Genomic DNA, 23,917 nt, shown 5'->3' on the forward strand with positions numbered 1-23,917 from the left:
CAGAATTACGAAGATAAAGGCTTGAGGAAAGGGTCCAGGTGTAAAGGGAAAAAAATACTACTTTCTGTCTAAGGTTTCACTTTTAAGATGAACGAACACTTTTAACAAAAAGTAAAATAAAATAACTTTAACTAACCCCCTAAAAGTCATCTTCAGATTTTAGTTTAAAATAGTAAAATATTTAGAAAATTTTAATTTTTTAAAAAAGTTGACTTTTTACTGCAATTTCTCAGTTAATTTTGAAACTTAATTTTTCTCTTGAAATTATGTGTGCAGTCCTGACCTCATTGTTACCTTCAGGTATTGGTTTCGACTGCTGGCTGTTGTAAAGGTACGTTAATTTATTATTTTTTAAGTAATATGAGCTAATATCTGAAGCTTTCTAACAAAAGTATATTCTGAAGAAAAGAGCTAAAGATATTTGACGCATTTTATGTTTGACAAAAAATTTCTTAATTTGTTCCAAATTTTCTCTTTCAAATAAAATTTGCATGCAATTAAAAATCTGTTGGCAATTAGTTTAAAAAGTGGGACAAACACCTTCACACATTCTTAGGAATTTCGTTTAAGAAAATCTTCAGATTACTTTTAAGTATACGGTGAAAAATTCTGGTAAAATTACCATACCGTAATAACATTTCTGAAGGGAAAAAAAACACAATATAATCTTGGTTGATAAAATAAAAATTTACGGTTTAAAGCATTTATTTGGTAATTTTTCCATTCATATGCTAACGGTTTATCGGAAACTCTGGTTTTTAAAATTATAATTCTTATTACCACACATTTAGTGAAAAATACAAAACATGAAAGTAAATTTAACGGAACAAATGTTTTTTATGACATGCTCTAAAGGTATATGATATATCATGATAAAAGTATGTGAATTGTAAGAAATATCATATCAGATTCTTGAAAAGATTTTTCATTAGATTCTGAAATGACTTTATATACTGTAAAAAATTCCGGATCTAATTACGGTATTAAGAACCAGCACTTTGGGTGCATCATTCATAAAATCCATTTTACCGAAAAAAACCTTTTACCATAAATTATACAGCAATTTTTACAGTAATATTTATTTAATTACAGTAGTCCGGTGATTTTAAGATAATTATTACTGTAAAAAATTAACACACATTAGATTTTTTTTCCGTAACATGTTCCGGTAAAAATGGATTTTACCGTAAGTACCAGTACCCTGAACGCCGGTACTTTACCGTAATTTGATTCAGAATTTATTACAGTGAATGCGTAGTCAGTTTCTTTTCATTGTGCTTTTGACTCGTTTTTTCACTTAGTTTCAGCTTTATTTATAAAAAGCAAAAATTAATCTTTCTTCATTTGTGGTCCAATGGTTTTATGAGACAAATTTTAATTTGTTTAAGCATTTATTTGTTTTCATCAACCCATCATTTTAATACTATAAAAACCGTCGTTGAGAAAATACTAAGCTTTGTATTTGTTCCAAATATATCTCTCATGGGCTGCAATAGCGGCACAACTCAAAAAATCATATTTTGAGATGAGTGGGTTTAAAGTTTTCATTGCTAAGGAAAATGCATAAGAAATGCTTTAGTTTGCTTAAATGTTTGGTTTGCTTAAATGTTTGGTTTGCTTAAATGTTTGGTTTGCTTACCTTCAAGTTGAATTATGAGTTGTGCTAGTATTGCTGCTGAAAGAACGTGTATTTTCATATTTACACCTGTTCTTAGTTCAAAGCGTGTGTTTTTTGAGTTGTGCCACTATTGCAGCCCATGAGTGATATCAAAACCTAATCTCAAGGAGCCTTTTATAAGAAACTTCTGATAAGAATTTATGAAGCGAAACTGTTTTAAGCATTGTATCGGAAATTTAAGTACAATCTGAAATTGTTTCCTGTTATTCATTAAGTGCTACATTGTTAGTTCAAATCTGTTTAACAGCAAATATTCAAATATGATTGCATGATTCAACTGTAACAGGAGTGTTATCATAAGTTCTTTCTTAGAATCCTAGAGAGTATTTCGCTTTATCACAAAAGACCACTTAATTTATATCAATTCAACGTTTTTTTCATCCTTTCCTTTCATACTTCGTAACTTAAAACTTAAGGAATGTCCTTGGAATCTTATGAAAACTTCATTACACATTTATGACTGGTATCCCTTTCAGGATCCCAAAATTATAAAAATACACCTATGCATTGTAAAAAATTCTGGATCAAATTACGGCAAAAAAATAAAGCTCTCCAATATGCTGATACCTTTTTCCCGCAAAATCCATTTTACTGTAAATTTTACGGAGCAAAGAGTCTGATGTACCATAATTTTTACTGTGGAATTTAGTAAACAAAATCCCAGAATCACTTTTATTAAATTAATATTTCCGTAAAAATTACGGAATAAAATTGTATCTACAGTAAAAATGGATTTTGCGGATGATGCTCCCGAAGTGCGGAGCAAGATTTTTTTTACACTCTACCAGCAGCATTTTTATTTATTTATTTAAATTTTTTAACATATATTTGACATAAAGAGTATCTTTTAGTTTCAGAAGCACATGACTTTTTAAAAAAAATGGGATTTCTAAGGAATTTACTTAGCTAAATAGTTATTTAATTATTTTTTTTAACAAATCTTTAAATATTCACATATTTTAACGAATTAAAGCATTAAATGGTTATCTTTGAATGTTTTCGGCGTTAAAATGTTCCCATTGTATTTGCTAAGGTCAGTGGACAAAAAACTTTAGAAATCCTCCTTTTTGCTAGCAATAAAGAGGAATGAAATGAAAATAAGAATGGTTAGGAAACGAATTATGAAACGAAAATAAGAAATCATATTCCGAAAGAAAGGATGCGTTCAGTTTAATTGATTATTAGAAATTTAACAATCTCGCTTATCGGAAGTTTGTGGACAAGAAATAAAGAAAGGCATATAATCTTTATTTCTTATAGTCAACATAAAAGTTAGTCAGCTCATATTCACAAATATGTCCCTCAGAACCTTCGTTTACTCATTCCTTCAATTCTTATTAAGCAATAATTTCAGGTTTAATTAGTGGTGGCCCGTATCAAGGGTTTGTTTTATAATGAAGTCTTTTATTATTTTCAAGCGTGACTTGAAAGTATCGATTCGTAATGTCAAGAAAAAAATTGTTAGTTTGTTTAACTATTCGTCAAATGGTTTAGTTGCATTCGGCAGATATTTTAGTCAGTACAATTTCAGGAATACTATTTTCTCCCGTTTTTCCATGATTTGTGATTTTAATAGTTTTGTGACCTTTTGCCTTGACATTTTACAGTTTTACAACTTTCCTAAATAAATAAAGAAATAACTGTTTATTAGTTGTCTTTGTGATTGTTGATTGTTTGAATTAGTTGCATTAGGAAAAAAAGAAGTAAATAAACAAATAATCAAACGAAAAAACAAATAAATAATTAAATAAATAAACAAACAAACAAATAAATAAACAAACGAGCAGACAATTAAACAAATAAACAAATAAAAATACACAAATAAATAAAAAAACGAATAAGTGAATAAATAGACAAACAAACGAATGGATAAATTAGCACATAAAAATCAAGCAAAATAAATAAGTAAATAAACAAACAAACAAATAGATAATTAAATAAATAAATGAATACACAAACATACAAACAAATAAACAAGCAAACAAGCAAGGAAAAGAAATAAACAAACGAATAAACAAATGAATAAGTAAGTAAATAACTTAACAAATAAATAAACAAGAGAGTAAACTAAGTAACAAAAAGCAAACAACTAATAAGTAAAAGTTGTTATGCTAATTCAGGATTTGTGTTGAATAGCATTCGTATTGTGATCTTTATCTGTGTAATTTGGAAATGAAGTCCACGAAACCTCCTAGAGTACAAGAATTGTAAATTTAACACTTTAAAATACCTTATTTTGAAATATTGCTAGCATTGTTATTTTTGTCCTTCTTAGTATACATAAGTCTCATCAAGAATGTGATTTCAAATTTTCAATCTTCCATTTTTCGTGCGCATAAAAACCTTAACCATCTCACTTTCCTAAAATTTAAAATGTCGTAAATATATTTTAGCCATTCAGATACACTTTATAGCTTTCATACTTACTTGTTTCATTCAATTAAAATGAAGACACAAAGGGAAAAAATTAAATTTTAGAAGTGCATATTTTTATTTATTTATTTATGTGATAACGATTCCATGATAGGTTAATATTGAGTGGAGAGCGATGTACGAGCGAACTAAACTTTTACCGAATAAGAGATAAATCAACCAAACATTCTGTCATGGAAAATGATAATTTTTCAATTCACCGATAAGGCAACGCCATTCAACTTTAGAGTCTTGTTTACTTCATATCAAAAGTTTTCTTTCTCGTTTATGGACTATTTCGGTAAGCTGTATTAATTTAGTAGTTAAGTAAATTATAACTGTTTTATTTTTGTAATATGAAAATAATATGAAAAATATAATAATAGGAAAATTCTGTTTTTCACATCAGATTCAGTACAAACTACCAAGCCTAAAACTAAGTTTAACCAAATAAATCATGTTATTTCAGATATCATGTTGTTAATTTTACTAAAATCATCACCAAATCGTTTCGGTAAAAATAGCGGAGCGTTTCGGAGCTTCCTTAGAATCAGAAACATTTTAAATTTTACCATATTCTGGTAACTTTTGACCATATTATTTTTCTCAGCACATAAATCACATTTTTCTTCTTGTTTCATTTAGCCCAAGTTATCAGATTCCGTACTAGTTTAGAACTGTAAACTTATTGTATAGTAATTTTACCCATATTCATTTATTTATGAAGATCTTATTTTTAAAGTAAAGTTATCAATATTTTAATAGTGTAATCTGATATGTTAAATATAATTTACCGTTATAACTTATTCACAATTCGAAAACATTTTATAAATCTAAAATTAGGCAATGTAGTAGCTATTGCCTAATCATCGAGAGAAAAAAAAACTGCAGACATCGGCGCTGTAAAAAAGTAAGCATGAATAATTAAATGTATACAAACATATTAGTTTATTATTGATTTCTCAATCTTCAATCAATTTTTGATTTGCTTCACCTATTTGCGCTTAACTAATGATTTTCCGTAACATTCATATAAAGATAAAACCTATTTAAGTAGTGACCGACAGCAATATGTCTAATGAATGGTGAAGTTTTCTGACGTGCTGGTGAATCAATATATGTGCCGTTATTTTTGAAAATGGAATAAGTCTTATTATCTTTTCCACTTTCAAGTTTTTTAAAGATGAGTGTTTGAATGAATGTAAAAATATTGACAAAGGTTAACCGATTTTTAACACTATAACTTGATGAAACATAACAATGCAAGAGTGATTATTAAAGTCTTAAAAAAAGCTAATTAATAAAAGACTCTTCAGCTCCATATTGACTTCCACTTTCAAAAATAAATTCTCATATTTTTCATGCCTATCATATAGATGCTTTTATAGCTTTCCAATAATACTATTTAAACAATAAAGCAATTGCAAAATAACAAATCAATTTACCTGAATGACGCATTTTCACGATGATCTAACTAATTTTCATCACTTTTTTTTAGAATCATCATGAAATTTATTGCTCTGATCGTATCATTCGTTGTAGTATCAGCAAATGTTCCTTTTAATCATCAACTAGACGAACAATGGGTAGCATTTAAGGTAAAGATTACTACCTATTATTTATTTATTCAACTTATAAATAAATTTGATGTATAATCAATTTTTATGAAGTTATTATTTATAAGATGCATATTTTAAATAGTCAGAAAACTTTAAATGTAAAATAAAATATCTATAAAACCCAATATGTTTCCTCGAAAGTTATTTGTTGTTATTTCTTATGTGTGCTGTGAGAAAATTTAGAAGTTAGTGATGGATAATTAAGGAGAAGAGAATTCTCCTTTATTATCCATCACTAATTTTACGTTAAGTTATTATTCGAAAGAATTTTATATAACTTTTCACTCTCTGTGGTCGGTGTGCTGAGCAGAACTATGTGTAGAGGGATCTGCGGAAAAGTTCCTTCGATTCAGATCAATGCCCAAATTAAGAAAAAGGCTTCGTAAATGAGTGATGCTGCCATCTATCCATAGGGTTCAGAGTCAAGACGTATTTTCACACTTGCGGCGCTCTATTGGCATACGAAAGGCACACCTAACTGAATTAATTCGCAAAAGACTAACGGGTGGAGATTTTGGATTGTCCGAGCTTCATTAGAAGCAACAACTCTTTTCATATAACACTTATAGTTCTATTTTGTAATGTTGTTGTCGTGAGCCATTAAGACAGAGGGGGTGCGATTGTTCTTGTTTTCCAGTGCTGCCATTCATGGAAAAGAATTCGATTTCTACCACACCCATACGTCACTCCCGTTTATAGAGCGGATCCATTCATACATCTATTAATTCATCCACAGATCGTAATTTTGACTCGAACCAGAGAACAATCAATCGCCAATTCAGTACCCCCAGAGGTATCGATTTGTTATGGAAACATGGAGGACTTCGTGACCCGACAGATTTAACGTGTACCAGTCGCCATTTGGCCGACTGGATTGCTGTTTTGTAATGATAACAAAGAATAAATGTGACATACTTGAATGAAAGCTTCGAAAATGTATACTTTATCAAAAAATTATTACAAGCAATCACAGATTTTGGTTTTTTCGAATGTAAACAAATGGTAAAATGTGACAACTCTATTTTTCTGAGACAAAATTGCGTAAGCTCTTAAATTGGCACCTTCGGCAATTTCTATTAAAAAATTAACTTATACTATGTTTCTGTACGTGTATGTTTGCTTTCAAAAATTCCTACTTTTAATTATCAAGACCAATAAGAGAGGTACATTCTAAAACGTTACAGATTAAATTACAGTAAAAAGTATCTGCACAAAGGGTGCCGGTACTTTTTCGTGTAAAATACATTTTTACCGGAACATGTTACGGAACAAAAATAATTACCATAAAATCTCAGAATAAATCTAATTGAATAAATATTACTGTAAAATTTACGGTACATTATTTTACGGTAAAAAAGAATTTTACAGAAGGTACACCCCAAAGTGCCGATACTTTATACCGCAATTTAATGAGAAATTTTTGATAGTGTATGCGTTATAATAATTAGAATTGTCAAATATCTTACTTCTCACTTCGTTGTATAAAAATATATTTTTAAAAAAAATGTTATACGCTAGTGATTCGAAACTAAAGCTCTTGTGTTTTTTAATGAAATGTAAGAGGTACACTACAAATACGCTCGTAATATGCAGCTTTAGTATTCAAGATCTTTTCTTTTTAAAATTAAATTGATTAATAATTAGAAAGCTGAACTTTCGGAAATTTATCCAATGGAGAAAAGTATTTAAGATAGAACATGTATGTTATTCCGAGCAATTTAAGAACTAATTAAAACACAGATAAGTCCTTAGAAACCTAATAAATAATGAAAAAAGTCATAGAAAAAAAATACTTTTCACATTAAAAAATTTTGGTGTTTAGTTGCCACGACTTTTCGGTTGAAGCAAATTAAATACATTTTTAAGTATAGAACTATCATTATCGTGCACAAAATTACATAAAATTAACAAAATAACAATTGTTTGTAAGAATTATTGCAAATATATCACTAAGAAAGTGTTTTTGAAACGAAATTTTTGCAATGAAGCCATAAATTCATTCTAATTTACATAAAAATCTGTGTTGTTAGGAAAAAAACAAACAAAAAATGAATGCAAAAATAAATAAAACTATAGCAGTGAAGAAGGCAATAAAAAATATGACATGTACTGTAAAAAAATTTAGTTTAGCTCAACAACAAAAATGGCTGTAACGATGCACCAAAATGTTTTACAGTGCAAGCTCAAACATTTCGCTTCGGAGTTATTAAGCTCGTTTATATATTTAGATTCAGTGATTTTGATTTTATTGAGATCGAAGTTCTTGTTACTAAAAGTAAATTTGTGAAGTTCTGTTTTGTATAAAAAGTAAGCAGATATACACTTCAGTATATTTTAATATATTCAATATAAAGGCATGAATAATAGTTTGAAACTTAAAAAGGATTTATTTTGCAAGCTTAAAAATTTAGTTTCAAAATTTACTGTTTAATGTTGTTGATAAATTATTGTAAATACAATAGTACATGTTTCGTATATTTTCATATAAAACATGTTAAATATAAAGCATGATACATGTTTATATATTTTAATATAACGTAATGTATATCTACTTACTTCTTATCAATTACAAATTTGATAGGGGAACAAGCATGTTTTTTTTAAAAATTATTCTGAGGCTTAAAAAATCAGTAAAAAATTAATAGTTTATTGCGGTAGACGTTCTTGTAATTAAATTGTGTGGGCATACAGTTTAGAATATTTTAATTGTACAAGTGATACTAGTATGGACAACGGGTTGTAAAATAAGAAAATATGTATATTATTCGACACCTTAAAAATTCTGATAATAGATTGACAGTTTTGTTGTTCTCTTAGAGGGGGTGAACTTGTTATTGTTTTCCAGTGGCGCCATCTATGGCCAAGAATTTGACTTCTACCACACTCATACGTCACACCTGCTTTATAGGGTGGACCCATTGATCCATTCATTCTTCCACAGATCATAATTTTACTGAACCAGAAAGCGATCAATCTCCAATTCAGTACTCCGAGAAGTATAATTTGTTTTTGAAACATGGAGGATTTTGTGACTGGACAAAATTACCGAGTACCAGTCACAATTTACTGCACGGGGATTCTTCGAACGGCTGGATTCGAACTCCCATTCTCACAAACGTGAGTCCAGCGCCCTGCTAACCAGGCTAAAAATCGACAGTTTTGAGGAGAGGTAATGTAATTTAATACCTATTAATACCCCAGCTATTACTCATTTGGCAATAATTTAAAATACACATAGTGAACCAGAGATGCGTGCAAAAGTTTGTAAAAACAATCATGCCTTTCACGAGCTTAACTTTCAGTTTAGACAATGATAACTTATTGAGATAAAAAAAGTGTCATAAAATTTACTTTAGATTTGAATTAAATCAAAAGCAAATTTTTTTTCTAATTAAATTTTTTTTTAAATTGAAATATAAAATAAATAGGATGGGGTTATGTATGGAATAGCACAGTAGGCAAATGGGTTCCACAGTTTTACTATCACATATTTACTCTTCCATTGAAATTTTTCATTACCATTTTGCATAAATGTGGATAAATCTCTTCCTTCAATGCAAGGGTTAATGTAGGCTTGTTGAAATACATTTTTCACTTCAAATAACTACTTAGAAAGAAATTCAATAGTAATGCTCAGTCACATGTTCTAGGGAGGGGGACAATTCTGATCACCGAAACTAGAGAATACACGACCTGGAAATGTCTTATGCAGTAATTGGATTGATTCAAGGACTGCAAGGCATGTCACGCAGTCTTGTTGAAAAACGCATGTTATCCAATACACATGTCGAAACACACGTGTATTGAACGATTAGTGTGGTTAGCGTCACTAAAACTAATCCAGACTCTCTAATCTTTTTAACAACTATCTTTACATTGAGTAAAATCAATATTTTGACCATATTTGGTGCGAAATTTGCAAACTGTAGCAGCCAAACTTTCATTATTTATGAAATGTTGCTCACAAATGAAAACGCGTTGTTCTTTTGAGCATCTTTACTAACTCTTTACTGTTCGGTGTCAAATTGTAATCTTTTTAATGTTGCCTCTACTAAATTGATTAATTTTCTATTTAATTCAAATCTTGCGTAAATACTGGGACACCTGTCACATGATGAGTTTTGCCTGTATGTTGTAATGAACTTTCTTAATTTTAGTGTATCTAGTAAGTACATGAGAAACAGGTAAAAACTCTCAGAGGATTTATTTTGAAGAAAAATTACAATGGTAATAATAATAATTATTAAAAATACAGATAAGAGGTAAAAATTAAGATAGAGAATTTTGTAAACTTTAGATATCTCTTATTCTATCAGCTCGTAAAAGATGAATTTTTTAAAGAAATATATTTATTCTTTAAAGACTGTTTTTTGTGATTAAAATTTAAATAACTAATTAATACAGAAAATTATAATTTGCTTCCAGAACACTTTTGGAAAATTTTATGATGGAAGAGAAGAGCTAGCAAGAAGATTGATTTGGGAACAGAAATTTGCGGAAGTTGAACACCATAATCATCTAGCTGATTTCGGATTCTTTACGTATAGAAAAGGCATTAACAAATATTCAGATCTGGTAACATTATGTATTTTCTGCTGAATTATTTTAAGCATTAAATTTTTTTCCTCATCTTTAAAATTGTCGGGAAAGTGGTGAAAAATATGAATTTTCTAAAATAATATTCTATGGGATTTCTGTAAATCAGGCACTTGTAACTTAATGAATTTTTTTTGTAAAATATTTTATGGTGTGAAGAAAGTATCCAATTTTTTTTTGTAATTTTAGAATGTAAATATACGTGGTATTTAAAATTATACTGACTGATTTCAAAAAAATCTTACACGAAGTTAAAAATACAAATTTCGCAGTAATTTCGTGTGACAAAATATACTTTTTTTTTATCTGCCAGAGACCCTGGCTTTAGTTTAAAATGTTTTTGCTAGATAGCACTGTGTCGTTACCTGTTTTTTCTTTTATGTTTAGATGTATAAAAATTTTGCTTATCTATTACGACATGAGGTAGTGTGTGATGGAGAACATATCGAAGATATTGCAATTCGTACTTGACTTACTACTTAATGCTTGAACAAAAGCAGGATTTTTTGAGGAAAAATTCCTGACTTATCACATAGATTTGCTGCAAAAATTTTTTTTAACCTTAATTTTCTATATGAAATATTTTTTTTTAAAAACTGTCAGTCTAATTTGGGACATCCTGTATTTAATTCATTTTATGAAACACAGGATTTCCAAGATTAGACTGACTGTTTTTAAAAGTTTATTGCGTAGAAGAATGCAACATTTATTAAATATGAAATCCTTGGGACTGTGACATGATAAGGCACAGTTTCAAATCGATCTATAATGCTTTTATTATAAACAGTTTCTTCTGAAAAACACCTCTGTTTCTTTGCTGAAATTAAAATGTTTACTTGTATTGCAAAACCAGCAAGAGGAAAATGCGAAAACTGATAAAGTATCCATTTGGAAACAATATTGAGAACCAGTTTGATGAAACATTGCCATTATATTGCCCCAAGCCTTTCATGAATAATAACATTGCGAAATTTTTTTTTTATTATTAAATTAAATTATTTAAAGTAAGTACAGCAAACTTCACTAACTAGAATATACTTACTTTTAAATCTAGAGAGAAATAGATTACTTTTTTGTTGAATTATAGAGCAGCGCTGAAATTGTGAGTCGTCTTAATGGATTCAAAAGCAACTACCGTCAAAATGGCAGCGGATCTAATTGGGTTGAACCTTCCAATGCATACATTCCTGATGAAGTTGATTGGCGAGAGCAAGGACTGGTTACGCCTGTCAAAGACCAAGTAAGCATACAATAAAATTTAAACTTACAAAATATTTATATTAAATTTGTTATTCATTGCCAAAATCCCTAAGATTAGAGCTTATCAGAAAAAAAATTTCAAACAAAAAAACACAAACAACACGCAATTGTGAAAATGAATTTAAAAAATGCCTAGCACTGAAGACAGCAATTGATTGGTGACGCTGTGAAAAGGTCTCAATTTTTAATTGCTAAATCCAATTTAATTTAAAGCTGACAAAGATAGGTAGGTAGGCACTTTATTTACGTCGCACTAGAGCTGCACAATGGGCTATTGGCGACGGTCCGGGAAACATCCCTGAGGATGATCCGAAAACATGCCATTGCGATTTTGATCCTCTGCAGAAGGGATCGCTTTCCTGCTTTGGTAGCCCGATGGCGCGAAGTCGATCACTTTACGGTAGAACAGTTTAAGGAAGGCTAATACAGCGCACCCGTGGTCCCTACGCCGGCTGATCAAAATGATCAACCAACCGCTTACTGACCGCAATCAGTGATGCTTGACTTCGGTGTTCTACTTGGGAACGGTGTCATTACGATCAGTCCACTGCGGGACAAAACTGACAAAGAAAAACTCTCATCAAAATCAGCTTATTAGTATAATAAAATAATTTTTAAAAAAAGAAAGAAAGAACCAAATTGTGTTTTAGGTTGTTATTCGTTTTCATATGGTTTTTGTTAAATTTAACTATACTTGTGGTCATATATTTTAGGGAGACTGTGGATCTTGTTGGGCATTCTCCACCACAGGATCACTAGAAGGTCAACACAAAAAGAAAACTGGCCAATTAATATCCCTCAGTGAACAGAATCTAGTGGACTGCACTTGGGTATATGGTACAAAATCTCTCTTTATACTTCGCAAATATAATAACAAAATAGGGTATTTAAGTTTTTTTTTTAATTGTAGTAGTTTGAATACATGATTCTTTTTGTTTCAATTGTTTAAAATTTGAATACACGCAAATCGTGTCCTTAAGTTGACATGAACAATGTGACTAATCACCTGTTAATTATGATAACACTGAGGAATAAATTTTTGTTGCATTCATACAAGCACTTGATCTTTCCTAATTCGGGAGTGGGGATTTCAAATCTGAAATTATTTTGTTTTTGAAAGTACAGATTTTACAGAAAGTTCAAATTTAAAAACGTTTTATTTCTCGCGTAAGTGTTGCGACCAACTTCTCGGGAAGTTAGGGCGCATCATCAAGATTGCAGTGGCGTAGCGAGGGGTGGGCAAGGGGGGGCATCATGCCCCGGGCGCTACTCACAAAGGGGCGCCAAATGGTCCGCAAAACAAAAAATTGCTGGATAATTTTTTTTTATTAGAATTGATTTCTGGAAAATATAATTTAAATTTGTGCCAGTGTAATATAATAAATGTTAATTCATAAATATTATTCAAAATATTTAATATTTAATTCATATTAAATATTATATTAAATTCATATTCATATTAAATATATTTCAATATTTAATTCACGTCCTTGTCATCGCGCTCTGCTTAGAATAAAAATGAAATGTTATTAAATGTTGTATATAAGTTTAATGTCAGCATAAATTATATTTTATATTTCACCATGTTATTACCTTTCAAGTTCAAGGCATTCTTGGTAAGTAATAAATCAAATAAGATTACTTACTACATCTATTCGACGATTCTATTATTAAGTGAATAGAGTATGAAAAAATTTGTTAGCAGAAAAATTTGTTGTTCTCATATTTGTCACCACAGATTCAAAATGAATTCATTCATCTTCTGGCATCTACAGTTCGAAATCAACTAATAAACGATATCAAAAGAAAGAAATATTATGGACTTTTGTTTGATTCAACTCCTGATATATCACATCGAGAACAAATGTCCCAAGTCGCTAGGTATGTAGATGCTGATTTTATCAATAAAAAAGTTTCCATCAACGATTCTTTTTTTAGTTTTATTGAAATACATGCTAAAGATGCAGCCTCGATCGAAAATACAATTTTAGAGAAATTAAATTACGATGAAATTTCATTAACAAACTGCAGATCACAATGTTGCGATAATGCTGCCGTGATGGCAGGTCACACATCTGAAACGCGATGGAGCACCAGAATAGAAGCGGTTATCGTTATCATCTATGGGCTATAGAATATAAGAGAACTAATAGAAAAATTAGCAGAGCACACTACCACTACAAGTGACAACAGAAGTGAAGCTACAGTTCTGTTGCAAAATATACTAACCTTTAGTTTTATAACTTTAGTTCATTTCTGGTACGAAATCTTAAGAAGGATTGATCGTGTGCAGCTCAGATTACAAGATCCTAGATTGAATTTTAGAGAAGTGTTCCATGATCTTGAATCATTAGCGACTGAACTAGCCGAAATTTGAGATAAGCTCTGTAAAGAGGCAATAGAAAAAGCAGAGTCTCTTTGTGAAAAATGGGATATGGATACAACAATACGTGCCTGGAGAATTGGCTATGGTGGTCTTTCCGCAGAAAGTGAAATTTCTCGAGTAATGAAAAGCACTTTTGATCGTCTCCAACAAGAAATGTGTACATTTCAAATTTGGATTTCTACTAGACGTCGAAAATTTATTAAACAAGGATAATGTTGATAACGACATTGAAAAAAAATTTTAAAAATCTGGGTGAATTTTATAATACAGATTTCAATGTAATAGAACTTTTTATCAAAATATGTGACAGCAAAATGTTACTCCGCAGTAGAAAAGAAATTAAATCTAAAACTCCATTAGAATTTCTTACTTTTATAATCAATCTCGAATGGAGAAGATGTTTTTCCAAATCTGAGAGCGGCATTTCAAATACTCCTGACTATCTCAGTATCCATTGCTAGCTGCGAACGTTCATTCAGCAAATTAAAATTAATTTTGACAGATCGCCTAAGTGGCCTAGCATTTTTAAGTGTGGAAAGAGAAAAATTTTAAATGATCAATTTTGATGATATTATTGATACATTTGCTTCATCAAAAGCACGGAAAATTTAGACATAGAAATTAGTTTTATTAATGTATTATAATCATATGATTATTAAATATATGTATCTCCTTACAGATAATAAATATTTACTTTTTTATTGTTTTAAAACTGCGTGTTTTTAAAATATTTCTTTATAAATATGTAAAATAAATAATAGGTATCTTTTGAACTAATTCTAGATGATCATATACATTTCAAAATCTAGTCTTGTTCTCTCAACTACATTTTTTGTCTCAAATTGAAAGCCTAGCTTGAGTCCGTGACTTTATTTATTTATTTATTTGCGAGTATATTTTACGTATAATATTATATGGTTTTCGAATGGGGGGGGGGCGCTAAAAGGGTATTGTGCCCCGGGCGCGAGTTAAGCTCGCTACGCCACTGCAAGATTGTACATCACCGGAAATGTCGTCGTACGCGGTTAGGGCACTTCCCTATTTATGAACTGTTGCATGAGAACCGAAACATGCGGAAAAAAAGTTTATAATAGGGAAACGCTCCTAGTGGCGTTTGATGATGCTTGCGGGCATGGGTTCCTTTGCAACTTTTATCCTGATAATATGCCCTAACTCTCCTAGAAGTCTTTATGCGACCCCCTGTCATGTATATAACGTTTTTAAACTTGCACATATAGTTAAAAATAGACTAAAATGGCATTAATAAAACTATTGCTCGGAGAGAGAAATCTATTGCAGATTTGAAATTAGCAACGTGAAAATATCCAAGATCCATTAAAAAATCGTATGAAACAGAAAACAAAAAAGAATTGCTTCTTGGTGTAATTTATAACACTTATTAGCATAATAGCTATTTATTAATAAGATAGAAAATTACTTATAAGATTTCTTGTTCTCACAAAAATAAAACTCTCTTTTTTCAAGTAATCCCATAAATGTATTTCGCAGTCAAAATTTACTGCCATACAACAAGATAATAAAGTCACATTTTATTTGTAATTCTATCAAAAGTCATTATCAAAGTGCTACTGTAAAAATTACCGTATTTTTCATCTTCCCAGATAGTAAAAAAAAAATGCTGTAATTTTTACCATATTTTGAAAGTTTTGACCATATTTTTTTCTCAATGAAGTAATGTTCTTATAGATATCAGCTTTTCGGAAGTTTTTTAGATACATGCTACTCGTTACTTATATTTGTATATTGTATTTATATCTTACATACGTATATTATGTATACTTATATGTATATTATAGTTATATCTGTATATTTTACTTGTATTTTTCATAGAAAATAATGGCTGCAATGGAGGATGGATGGACAATGCTTTCAAATATATTCAAGACAATCTGGGAATCGATACGGAAGTGTCTTATCCTTACACAGCAAACGTATGTTACTTAGGGTTGTTAAAATATATTGCAACGTTACATAAAATGCTTTATTTCCTTCCTTTTGAAATTCAGATTAAAAAGGATACGTAACACAAATTTTGTTTTTCAAATCTTTATAAAAATAATAAAGTAAACTAAGTTTCAAATATTCTGCCTTAATTACTACTTTGGTTTGTTCTGATAGTTTATGAACCTTTATAAATTTAGCTTGATCCGAAGCAACATTAATCAATCAGAGTAAAAACAAGTGTTGTATTATTAAAGAAATATAAGCTCACCTGCCAAAAATTAGTCACCCTTAGAGAAATCATGAAAAAGATCATTTAATAACGTGTAACACCGTCTTTAGATTTGATGACTGCCTGGATTCGGTTAGGAAGTGAGCCCACAAGATTTTGCAAGTACGTCGAATCCAGTTTAAGCCCCTCGTTGAGGATTTGATCGTGCAAATTCACCAAATTGTGAGAATGCTGATTTTGGCGTTTTACCCGTTGTTCCAACATGTCGCACAAATTTTCAATGGGGTTCAAGTCAGGTGAGCCTGCTGGCCAGCCGAGATGTAATTGAGTGTCTGAGTGTTCATAAAACCAGTCACATATACTTCCTTCCCCATGAACTTTGCTGTTGTCATCTTGAAAAATAGGGGTATCAACAACACACTTTACATGAAGAGGGTGACTGAAAGGTAACTCCTAATTGTCCAGAACTTTCAAATAAATATGTTGGGTCATGTTAGTGGCCCCCTCAGTTAGGAGGCCAATCCATAATGAGAAAAACACCCCCAAGTCATGACAGACGCACCTCCGGCTTGAACCTATGCTTGCACACAGTCAGGATGAAATGCTTCATCTGGTCTGCGTTGCACTTGCAGACGTGCTTCTTTTGAATAAATGCAAAAACGTGATTCTTCAGACCATATTACATTCTGCCAGTCAGCAACTGCCCATGTTCGGTGACTTCTAGCCCACTGAAGTCGCGCAGCTTTATGTGCAAGTGCGAGCAATGACCTCTTACGAGATGTTCGACTCCATATGTTCATTGCATGCAGCTCCATTCGCAATTTTTTCTCACTAAAAGACTGGGATGGATCTTCATTTAGTAACTGAAGTGATTCCTGTCTAGTTTGGAAGCGATTTTGATTGAAAAGTCGTGAAACGCGTCTCCGGTCACTTTCATGCAGGATCTTTTTCCGACCACAATTCTGACGGTGTCTTTCGTGACCACGTATATTACACCACTGCTTGTAGACACGTTGAACAGTCAGCTTTGAAACGCCAACAAATCCAGCAACTTTATTCACCATATGACCATTGGCACGGCCAAACACAATTGCCCCTTTTTACCACTCTATCACATCTTTACTCTTACCCATATTTACAAACAATTTCCGCTTCAAACAAAAATGCCTCACTGATAGCTACTTGTCTTTGATCAGGGTGAAGCAGTGTGCATGCAGTTGAGCATGTCACTTTACCACTGCGTCATCTAACGAAGCCTAAGGATTCATCGGTGTCTGCGCACTAGGGTGACTAATTTTTTGTCCGATGAGCTTATTATGTTTTATTTTATTACACTAACAATAATTTATTCAGGTCACACTAAAGTTGCACAACGGTGACAGTCTGGAAAATATGATCTGAGGACATGCCATCGTAATTTGATCCTCTGCCAAGGACCTATCTCTCCCGTTTTGATAGCCCGACAACCTGTGCTCGAATTCGAGTACTTTATGGTAGAACAGTTTTTCAAGGTTCTCTATTGCACACTTCAGTTCCTTCGTAGGCTGTTCAAAGTACTCACCCACGCAGTCACTGACAGCGATCAGTGAGGCTTGACTTTGGTGATCTACTGGGAACCGTGTCTTACGATCAATGTGGGACTTATTTTATTACAACTTTTAACCACTCATACATACTGTTTAACTCGGAATCTTTAAATTTCTTAAACTCTCACAGCCGACACCGAAATTTAAAGCTTTCATTATGTTTGTATTACACATATTGGAAACAGCGAAAAGCCTTCCAAGTTTAACTCAATGGAGATTCTAAACAAGGTTTCTACTGTCTGGAAAATTGCAGTGGTTGAAAAACTTAAATAAATCCAGTTGCTTTAAGCTACAATAAATTTTTAATTTAAAGTAAATATGCAAAAAATTCTCAAAAGAAAGCGAAATTGGAATATTTTTCAGTAGTCTTGAAAAACGACTCATATATTTTTTCCAGGTCGTGGGAACCCTGCTAAAGTAGGAGGGAAAAGAGCAGTACTAAAGGGAGAGAAAGAAACGGATAGTTAACGAAATGGGCAACAATTTATTATTGAGATTAGAATTTTGATTTTCGCCTAACATTACAGATCAACAGAATCAATCTGATTAATAAATTTAATCAAACTACGAAACACAAATATTGAATAAAAAATGTTAGAAATAATCAGTAAATAAAGTGGATGAGTTTCTATTTTTGAAGTATTAGCGTCTACTTTGCCTATTTATTTGTTTGAGCATCAAATTTTTCTCCGTTAGACTTTTTTTGTATTAAATTTCCTTTGAAACAATGAAAAGTGAACTATTCAAAACGCGCAACACTTAATTTTAAACGGTTTATTCATGTTAAAATATATTGAAATAAATGTTCTCAAAATGTCTGTGAAATACGGAGTTCAATCTGAAGTATTTTTCTTTCAGGCCAGTTTAAATTGTCTTTTCAAGAAAGAAAACGTTGGAGCGAATTGTACAGGATATGTCGACATAGGTTCCGGGGACGAAGAATCATTAAAAAAGGCAGTCGCAACTGTAGGTCCAATCTCTGTAGCGATTGATGCCAGTCAGCCCAGTTTCCATTCATATCAGTAAGTGTGTTAAAGAATGTAGTGTAATTCTTCTTTGTTATTTCACTTATTATTTCCAATAATATTTCCTTATGTTATCAGAAATATTTATGATGAACTACGCAAAAGTACACAGTGTACAAAATTAAAAGAATCTTCAGCTAGGGTCAATTATCTTAACTATTACTAAGTACTACTCCAGTCAATTGAGTCAATTCAATCATCATGGAATCAATTTCCATGAGGAATAATATGAATTCACTGATTCATACTTTTTTTATTTGCTGCTGTACTTCTTGATAAGTGCATAATGCCTGATAGTGGGAGCCTCTAAACAGTTACGTTTTTATATAAATATTTGTCTAAAATTTTGTGGATACTCGAAGTCAGGAAAGGGGCTCTGTTACGTAACGAGTTCCCTTGTTTCTTTGTGGGAGAAGGAGGAACAAGTCTCTAAAACAGTCATTTTTTTTTTAGATTTTTAATGTAATTGCGGATTTTTTTTTAGATTTTTGTTATAAGCTCAGTTGTTAGTTAAGTGGTGTCACAAAGTGATGATAAATTGCCCTTTGTGTAAAACGATATCTAGTGTTAAGCCTAATGATAGTTATTTTCTTCTTCTAAAAATAATTTTGCTTTAGTCAAAAACGAAAAAAAATTCGCGAACTTTAAGTAACCATTTAGCAAAAAAGTTAGAATGTACTGACATTGTGTTTGCATTCTGAAAACTTTCAATTTTTAAAAAAAGTTTCATCATTTTTGAGCAAAATTCTTCCATAGCTCAAAAAGTATTCTGCATATATTTCAGATGTTCCCCCAAAAATTTCGAAGTGATATCATGTGTACTTTCTTAGAAAAAGTACATCAGTAAAGGTCAGTTTTAGTATTATTGATATATGCCCTACCGACTTCCCTTAAAAAAATGTATTATCCTCACATAATTTTTTATCTTTCCATCACTATTATATTGCTATATACTATCACACTATAAAAAATAACTGTAAATTCTACAGAAAGCTATCATATATTTAACAGAAAGAAAAGTGCTTAAAGGTAAAGACCAGTTTTTTCTGTTTTTAATCCACCTGTAAGTTGCCGAAAATTCCCGCTTTTGTTTTTCTTTCACAGAACATTCTTTCTCCGATTTCCACTCGAATCATAAACGGATTAAAACTATCAATTCAAATTCCAGTCTTTGAAATGCAATTTTGCAGTTTTGCCATGCAGTTCAGAAATCATTTAATAGTTTTGTTCATCGTATAAATAAAATTGCAATTCGACTTCATTGTCACATTGATATTCTACCTGATTATTATTTGTATTTCGATATAATGTTTTGGTAAGTTAAATTAAATTGCTAGTTTGAAGGGTGGGTCAATGTAGTTTTAAATGTTTTTTGCACTTAAATATGATTTCAATAATGAACATTTTAAAGGTAAAAACAGTTTAAGATTTCGCGTCATAACCACACAATAGAGCTGCTGTGGCTCAAGGGTCAGAGCGCTCGCATCCCGATGACGGAGAGCGAGTTCGATTCCCGGTGTTCACTAGTCACGAGAATTTTTCGCTCGACTCGCACCGTACCCATAGCTGATTTATAGAGTTTTTTTCTATTAAAATAACAGAGTTTGTATATTAAAATAACAGTATTTGGTAGCTTAAAAATTAGCTACAGAATTTGGTAGCTTATTTGGTAGCTTTCGTCTATTTTTAAATAACAGAGTATTTCTCTTTGAAGTAAACTATATTATACCAGCACACCAGCTAAGAGTTTTTCTTTCTGTAAATTTAGCAGATGTTTTTTGCTGTGTATATCCATTAATGCCCCATATTGCTCTTACCGCGTCTTTACCTATCAAAAGCAAATCATGCTCTGTTTCTGCCATGCAATTTAAGAAGTTGTACTATAGTGTTTTATTCATATATTACAAAACCAATTTTGTTGGTAAACCTGTATCTATATACCTTTACTACATTTCTGTTATATATATACTTCTATAATTCTGTAGAAGTGGCATCTACGATGAAGAATTTTGCAGTACAAGCGAGCTAGATCATGCCGTTCTTGTTGTTGGATATGGAACCGAAAACGGTTTAGATTATTGGTTGGTGAAGAACAGGTACGAGATTGTCCTTGTCTTAATATTAAGATAAAATATTTTCAAATCTGAATAAAATATTTTGCATTAACAATTTTAGATTTAGAAAATCTCAAATGTTATTTGAAAATTTTATACATTAATTCTCAAATATTAATTTTGAGTCAAACAAATTTTAGTATTTATATAAATATGTATAATGTATTTATGTATTTTTTCATATTTTATATTTTTCAGTTGGGGCACTTCTTGGGGAATGAATGGTTACATTAAAATGTCCAGAAACAGAGATAATCAATGTGGTATTGCGACTAAAGCTAGTTTTCCATCCGTTTGATTATCGATTACATGTAATGACTTCAATTCTACTTTAAATTTTCATTGATTTTAAACATTCCATAACATTATTTTTGTGTGATATAGTTTCATAATGGAACATTTTAATAAAAAATGTAAATAGTAATTTCTAATGTCATTTTCTTTCACTTTATAATCACATATTTAAACACCCCATAAACACTCTACAAAGGGACACTTAAGATATCAATTCATAAAATTTTTTTATTATATCATTCACTTAAATTAGAAGTACTACGAAATTTTAGCTCAGCAAAAGAGAGATTAACTGCACTCGAACTAATGACCAGAAGATTAATTGGAAGGATTAACGTCTTCGATCCCGAAAATGGTGTTATTGATTATAACCGACATTTGAATTTCAAAATGAAGCAATTTTCAAGCACAATGAATATTTTCCCGATGCAATATCATTTTAGAACATAACATAGCGTTTTTTTTAAATTTTAAACTAGTGAGGTTTTTAATTTATAACTGTCGTTGAATAGCAGACCCAATTTTGAGTTTCGACTACCAATGTTCAACTTGAACCCAATCCAGAAGACAAGGGAACTTCCTGATCAAGCATTGGGAGAAATTTGCTTAAGTGGAGTACTTTTTGATTGCAATAATCCACATTTGCTTTACAGGGAGATCAAAACCAAAAAAAACTTCCCATGCAAGACTAACGGCAAAGGGATTCTAACACATGATCCGCCAACCACTGAAGTTATTTTATGTCAGTATTGTGGTCGGTGCGTGCGAATTTCGTATCGACCTACGATCACTGGGATTCGAACCAGGGTAACCTCCTTTTGAGGAGAGCGCTTTATCCCCTGAGCTACAATGGCTCTAGCTAGTTAGGTTTATAGAAGCACCTTTGAAAACCGTACCTATGAGCAAAATAAATGCGTGGTTTCAGGTAATGCTGATTCAGTGACGACACCTCCCCATATCAGTTGATTTTAATTGTGCTTATTTAGTGTAAGGACTCAAGGATAAATATTATTAAAGAAAATCCTATAAACACCTTATGAAACTCGTTTTAATAAGCAAGTAAAAACCACTGACGTTATCTATTAAATCCTTGAGAAGAAAAAACGTCTACAATTTGAATTTCAACACAGCGTAATGTATAGCTTATAAGAAAAATTAATTTCTCATTCGTCCCTCCCAAACGAAAAATTGACTCTTCTAAATGATTTTGAGACTTATATTCATAAAACAAAGGGTTCAAGCGTTAAATGAGAGATGCATAGGAGAGACAAAAAAAAATAAACCCTTCTCTTTATTATTGCACATATTAATGATTTTCTGAATTTTGAAGACCTAAATTCAGATATTTCAATTTATTCAAATAAAGTAGAAGAAGACACATTGTGACATACTTATCGTGAAATTTTACGTTTAAAAAAAATTTAATTTTCAGCTGTTTGAATGGAATTCAACTGTTTTTAACCGCTATACGGAATGTGTTTTTTAAACATCTTCTAACTGTTTCTGTATTTCCTAAAACAGATGTTTCTTATTTCACTAAAATGTCCCTTGGAACTATCATCCAAAAAGTTTTTCAAGCGTTTCTCCTTCATATGATATATTTTATTCGAAAACAATTAAAGAAGTTAAAACATAACTTAAACCAATGTTAAATAATAACATTTCTATGCACCTCTGTTCTAATGAGAAAAAAAGTCAATGGATACAGTAAAAAATCCTTTCGCTGGCTGAAATTGATGGACAAATTTTTGCTTGAAAAAAAATGATGGATATTTTTCATACCACAATTCATTTAATATTTTAGACTTAGGTTTTTTTTTTAAATATTTTATTTATATGTTAATCTTTTATTCAAATTTCAATGTGTGAGTCAGCCAATCAGATTCAACATACATGCGTGACATCATTTGCAAGTATTCAATTAAATCTGAACCAAAAAATTAATTCAGCATGATAATAAACACGAGCTTTGAATCTGTAACGTGGGAGTGTTAAACTCCACTCAAAACCATGTGATTAGGAACAACCATGTGATTAGTTCCAAATGCCTAATCTTACATATAACTAACGTAGATTTACCAAATTAATTTAATTAAATGCGTCCATAATAAATATAACTTCGATGACTTATGAACTATGGTTTATTAATAATCTATTTTTTCATGATTTTTTTCCACATAAAGTGTAAGTAGTGTCAGGAGGGTAGGCCAAGAACTATTAGTCAAAACATTACACACCAGAATATTAATAAGAACAAAATTTTATCTCCTGATGATTTCACAGGGAAATTTCAAATTTTAAAATTAGGATATTTCGAACAGGCAAAAAAAAGAGGCTTTTAGAAATTGTATTATTTTTTTAAAAGCAAAATTTTCTCATGTAACTATTTGCAGAAATAATCACGTGCTTAATACTTCGTCGAAATACAAAAAGTTTAAAAATTGCTATTTTCTCTGACTAATAAGCACTTTTAGAATTAAGTATGCACATATTTCACGTTGCATAAATTAAAGTTTTGTTTTGCATAAAAAAAACGATCCCACTTAAATGATTATTTGTTCATAAATCAGATGTTTTTAATCGTCACATTTAGAAAATTTAGAAAATCTTTTTCAAGTTAGAGAAGTAAACGTTTCTGGGGATAGAAAATGTTATTCTTTGAGAAAAGTTATTTAAAATTTACAAATACGTTTTCCATTCATATGCGCGTTTATACAGAATGTAGTGTATTATAATTATTTCTATGATTTTCA

At 30.8% G+C, this 23,917-nt stretch overlaps 1 protein-coding gene across 2 annotated transcripts; it reads left to right on the forward strand.

The window, feature by feature from the left end:
• Positions 1-2: 2 nt before the first annotated feature.
• Positions 3-21,294, forward strand: LOC107456496 (cathepsin L-like peptidase). Of its 2 annotated transcripts, none has more exons than XM_043054131.3 (9): positions 3-331; positions 5,589-5,688; positions 10,135-10,284; positions 11,393-11,545; positions 12,279-12,402; positions 15,803-15,903; positions 18,590-18,753; positions 20,742-20,852; positions 21,069-21,294. In XM_043054131.3, exons 2-9 carry the CDS (start codon positions 5,596-5,598, stop codon positions 21,166-21,168), a joined length of 996 nt encoding a protein of 331 aa, XP_042910065.2. In that variant the 5' UTR covers positions 3-331; positions 5,589-5,595; the 3' UTR covers positions 21,169-21,294. The 2 variants fall into 2 exon arrangements, with proteins under 2 accessions (XP_042910065.2, XP_042910064.2); XM_043054130.3 differs by lacking the exon at positions 3-331 and adding an exon at positions 4,237-4,391.
• The last annotated feature ends 2,623 nt before the right edge of the window (positions 21,295-23,917 follow it).

The sequence above is a fragment of the Parasteatoda tepidariorum genome, chromosome 10 (genome assembly GCF_982258835.1).
Source record: "Parasteatoda tepidariorum strain Cologne lab strain chromosome 10, Ptep-v5.0, whole genome shotgun sequence".
NCBI classification, from domain to species: domain Eukaryota; kingdom Metazoa; phylum Arthropoda; class Arachnida; order Araneae; family Theridiidae; genus Parasteatoda; species Parasteatoda tepidariorum.